Source organism: Hipposideros armiger, unplaced genomic scaffold (genome assembly GCF_001890085.2).
Source record: "Hipposideros armiger isolate ML-2016 unplaced genomic scaffold, ASM189008v1 scaffold_723, whole genome shotgun sequence".
In the NCBI taxonomy this organism is placed as follows: domain Eukaryota; kingdom Metazoa; phylum Chordata; class Mammalia; order Chiroptera; family Hipposideridae; genus Hipposideros; species Hipposideros armiger.
Genome location: NW_017732073.1, coordinates 284394 through 289026, shown reverse-complemented (window position 1 = coordinate 289026; position 4633 = coordinate 284394). Strand labels below are relative to the sequence as shown.

Here is a 4633-nt window from a genome sequence, read left to right as displayed (position 1 = left end):
TTTGTCCTGTCAAAATTCTAAATCTTGCTAGTTTTCTAGTGGTTTGACCCGAACTGACATTTCTGGAACTGACCTTTATGTGACAAGAACTTGGACCCAAAATCATTCTCTGAGAACTATCTTACATTGCTTGCTGAAATTGCTAGAGAAAATTGGTAATAGATTGGCCAACCCTTGAGTACAATTCCCTAAAAATATGTTTAGTATCAAGCTCCATTATATTTTTGTAAGGATTCTGACCATATTAAAGGTTGTATTTTATTTATTGATATTCCATGCCTAGTCTCAAAAAAGGATTTGAGACAGCTGCATCTGTAAGGAAATCTGATTGTCTCTACTTTGTCTGTGTTTGTCTCCTCAAACTGTTGTTTTTTCCCCCCATTTCTCTTTGAACTCATATTTTTATTGTATAATATCCCTTAATTATTATCCTAAGCACATTATCCCTCTTGTATTCCTCAGAATTATACTTCATTTTTTTTTGTTTATTCCCATCTTCACAGTTTGTTGCTATTCATGTAGCTGCCTTTGGTGATTATTATTTCCTTCCCTATTCCAAGTACTGCATCCAAATTCTTTTAAAGTTTTCTTTTCAGTGCCTACGTTTTATGTACTGCGACCATAATTGAAGTGTTAGTGACAAAAGTTTTCCTACTTTTCCATCAAAGTGATTATTTATTATGTTGTGAATTTTTTCCCTAAGTGTTATTTGTAGGATAAAACCTTGTGTCCATGGCAGGATAGCACTGTAGTTTGTTATTATATGAGCATCACCTCCCTGGCAATCCTTTTAAAGTTTTCTTTTTTTTTCTTTATTTTCCCAGATACTTTTAATCATGGCTTTAATGGAGCATAGAGTACCCTTGCCCTTATGTTGATTCATTTTATCCAAGTCTTTTTCCTTTTTTCTGTTTCTTGGTTTGGTCAAACATAATTAAACTCACATGTGTTAACACATATACAATTCCAGCTTTCTGCCTCAGGAGGAGAGGGATAGAAATAAACCCCATGTGAATCTAATTCATTCAAGAAAGCTTTTGCTCACTCTTCCAAAGCAGCCAATAACCACATCATGCAGTTGCAAATATAACACAGTGCAGCATCTGTGGGCCATAGAAAGAGCCTGGTTTAGTTTCTGCACCGGTCAGATGGACCCATTCTATGCAATATGTTGAAAGTCTTGCTAGGTTTTCATCTGCCTTGGCTAGCTGGGTCTTTGGATAATTGGCAGAATACCAGATAATCTTTAGAATGAGTTTCTATTTTCTAAAAAGTCACCAACCTAATTCTTGTAAACATGCCACTTTGGAATCTTTGCAAAAAACACAACAACAAAAGATTTTTGTTGTATTCAGTTTAGACATAATTATCCGCTGTCTTCTGGTTATTTCATCTTTAAATAATATATATTTATCTATGCATTGTAAAATCAATGTTAGATTATTTGAGTATCAATAGTGCACTAGCTCCGACATTCCCCTACATGCATCTTTGTTTATTTAACCTTTTAAAATAACCAGCTGAGATGATTCATTGTGATTTATATTTAAAAAGGCAGTATAAGGAATAGAAAGTGTAGGACAATAAAGAACTGTTGTTTCCCTTGGCTGAAATCATATTGGCAATTTATTTTCTTCTCTTTAGTGATGCCACAAGATACTTTAAAGATGGCATTAATTAACATACCTTTTTTTCCCCAAAAATAATCTTCTATTCTGCTTTTAACCACTGTGTTCTGTGGAACATAAATCATACTTTTTCTTGTCATTATAAATCAGTAAACTTTTCACTGTGATTGTATGGTTGTTCGCACCTTTAAAACTGTGATAAACTCATCTATATAAGAATAAGTTCTGTGAAATACTTGTTAAAGTAAAAGGCTGTGTTTGTTTGAAATAAAAAATGTAGTTTTAGGGTATGACCAGTATGTTTTACTCTTAATTTGAAATGAAATTGAGTGAGTCTTTAAAAATACAACCAGAAAAGAGAAACAAAAGGTAGAAAAATGGAAATAAACTAAAGTTTAAAACTTTTTGGAGTATAGAAGCTCTTAAGAGAGGCCACAATAATAGATACTAAAATCATTCTTTATAATAGGACAGTTATGAATGTATCCAGGAATTACAGAATCAACTTAATACACACAGGTTTATGCCAAGCTGAAACTCATCAATTTATGATGTGTCTCAGGAGAAGAGGTAGTTTGTGCAGGTCCCAGACCCTGGCAGGTTGGAACATGTGTAGGTTGAATGGGTGCAGTCAGCACTGTAGTCGCTGATCTTACCCAGAAGTCTTAGAAGCCCTGTGCATAAGACTTGTACAAAGTAAATTTGAGCTTCTGATCTCCTCTTGGATGGTGTTCTAGGATTCTGTATCGAAGGTCCTCAGGAGGCACAAGTTTCCTGGGAAGCGCTTTGGCACTATAGGGGTCACTCCACAAAGCCCAAGTTTAGTGCTAAGTGCCTTACATTCATTGTGACATTTAACCATACTCTAGCCCCATGAGCTGAGCTGGGTATCGTTAAGACTGATTTCAAATGAAGGCACTTGGCCTCTGGAACTCATGGCAGGGGTATGTGTGTGTGTGTGTCTGTATGTGTATGTGTGTGTGTTACTCGGGTCTATACATTTAAATAGAGGTTTAGGGCTTGAATATAGGTCTGTCAGATTCCAAAGCCCCTGCCTTTCCATTATACCACACTGTCTTGAGGAGAGGTTGCTACAGGGTGATGGTTGGCTAAGAAGACAGGAGATTTCCTGAGTAGTAGGAATATTTTTCCTCCTGTGGATTTTAAACCCTCTCCTGAAGTGGCTTTCTTAGATCTCAAAATCCAACTCAATAGCCACTGACTAGTAATTCTTCCTTCTCTCCCTCTATTGCTTCCTTCTATTCTCTCTCCCTTTTCTTCAATTAATATGAGCACTGCATATAATATCCAGCTCTGTTCTTTTCATAACAAGCTAAAACAGAAAGAGTTTAAGTTAGAAGTAGTTTCAAACTCCAGAAGGGTGAGGACTGAGGGAAGTGGAAGCGAAGACTAATCATATCTTTGTTTACAGGTGGAACACCTACCTCAACCTGCTTTAATGTATAAAGTCCCTGAACTTTCAAGTGTTCAATTTGAGATGCCTTTGATTTCTGGGTAATTTTATGATTTGTCTCTCAAGTTTACTTTTTCCCCGGGATATATGTGGAATATTCTTACACACAAATTCTTCAGTCATCTTCATGAGCATTTACTTTATTTGACACTAGTCGTTCTTCATGTGTGTATTATTTCTAACTATTAAGAGTTTAGAAACTTATTAAGGTTAGAGATTTAATTTTATATGTCTGTGTCTCGCTACCAGTACATACAGAATAACACAAAAAATAGGACTCAATAAGTATTTACTAAAAATACATTTATTTGTTATTTTACTTTGAGATGGAGGAAAAAAATACAAATTGTTTTTGTTTGAAATTTAGAAGTAAATTTTAATCATCTCTTGAATACTATCAAGATAATTTCACTAGACAGTCTCAATTACTTTGTATTATGTTAAGGTTGATTTTTAATATTTGTCACAAATCAGTCTGTTCTGCATTGCTAAAAAAACAAAAGGTTGGCTTTTCATTGGGAGCAAGGATTTTTAGAAATTAGCTGTTTAATTCCTTTACCCTTTATATTATCCCTTTCTTTATTCTTCAGAGGTTTGATATGCCAGCCCTTGGGAAGAAAAAGAAAAAAATGGCTTCAGAGTCATTGACACTGAAAAATAAATTGGGAATCCTGATTAAAGTGTGTATGAAAGGAGTGTGATACAGTTTCTAGGGGGGTGCCATGGATTGGAACAAGTGATAAGAAGTAACATTTCTAAGAATAAAATCATTAGTGAAGTTGTTATAGGTTTTTGTTTTGTTTTGTTTTGTTTTGTTTTTGGCATGCCTTTAAAAATGAGTTGGTAGTAATTTGTGTTTAGTTTTTGTACTTTGATGACAGTAACTTGCATTTACATAGTTATCTGAATGCTTGGAAATAACCATCTCCTCCATTTTCCACTGAAAGACACTAATATTAATATTACTAATATTAAGTAATCTCTTCAAAACCACATTGATGGTAATTAAGTAGACCAGGCTCTTCTCTGATTTTTGATATCAATTACTTGGTTTTTAGACTCCATGTACATATTACTTCAAGATAATTGCACTAACCCTCCCTGAGAGAAATCTCTAGTTTATTTTCTTAAGACTTATTACTTATTAAATCTGAACTGTTAAGAGTCTCAATTAGTTCTTTGTTTTCTGACATTCACTGTGCCTTCATTGAAGTTTTATATATTCATAGTTTTTATGGGTTATTGGTAGTCCATATTTTAGTTCAATTTAGCTTACTATTACCCTAAAATATTAGGTTGTCAGAAAAGTCATGACCCATTTTTGCAACAAAAAACAGAAAAAATATGCCATGACTTTTCTGACAACCCAATAGTTTCTTCTCTTTTTTGTTTTCTTTTCCCTTGTAACTATTATTGATTTCACCAAGAGAGTAAAAGAAATAATATTTGCTGATGATCATTATGTGCCAAACATCTCCCTGAGTAATTTTGTATGCATTATTTAATATATCTTAAATATGACATCTTATAA

At 33.9% G+C, this 4633-nt stretch overlaps 1 protein-coding gene across 1 annotated transcript in view; it reads left to right on the top strand.

Moving 5' to 3' along the window:
- The window catches only part of NAALADL2 (N-acetylated alpha-linked acidic dipeptidase like 2), a gene marked incomplete at its 5' end in the record, with an annotated part of 708847 nt that overhangs the window by 651719 nt on the left and 52495 nt on the right, over positions 1–4633 (top strand). The window contains 2 exons of the mRNA XM_019627205.1: positions 163–203; positions 2119–2137. Of these exons, the coding sequence (XP_019482750.1) occupies positions 163–203; positions 2119–2137 (60 nt within the window). The remainder of the gene's footprint in view (positions 1–162; positions 204–2118; positions 2138–4633) is intronic.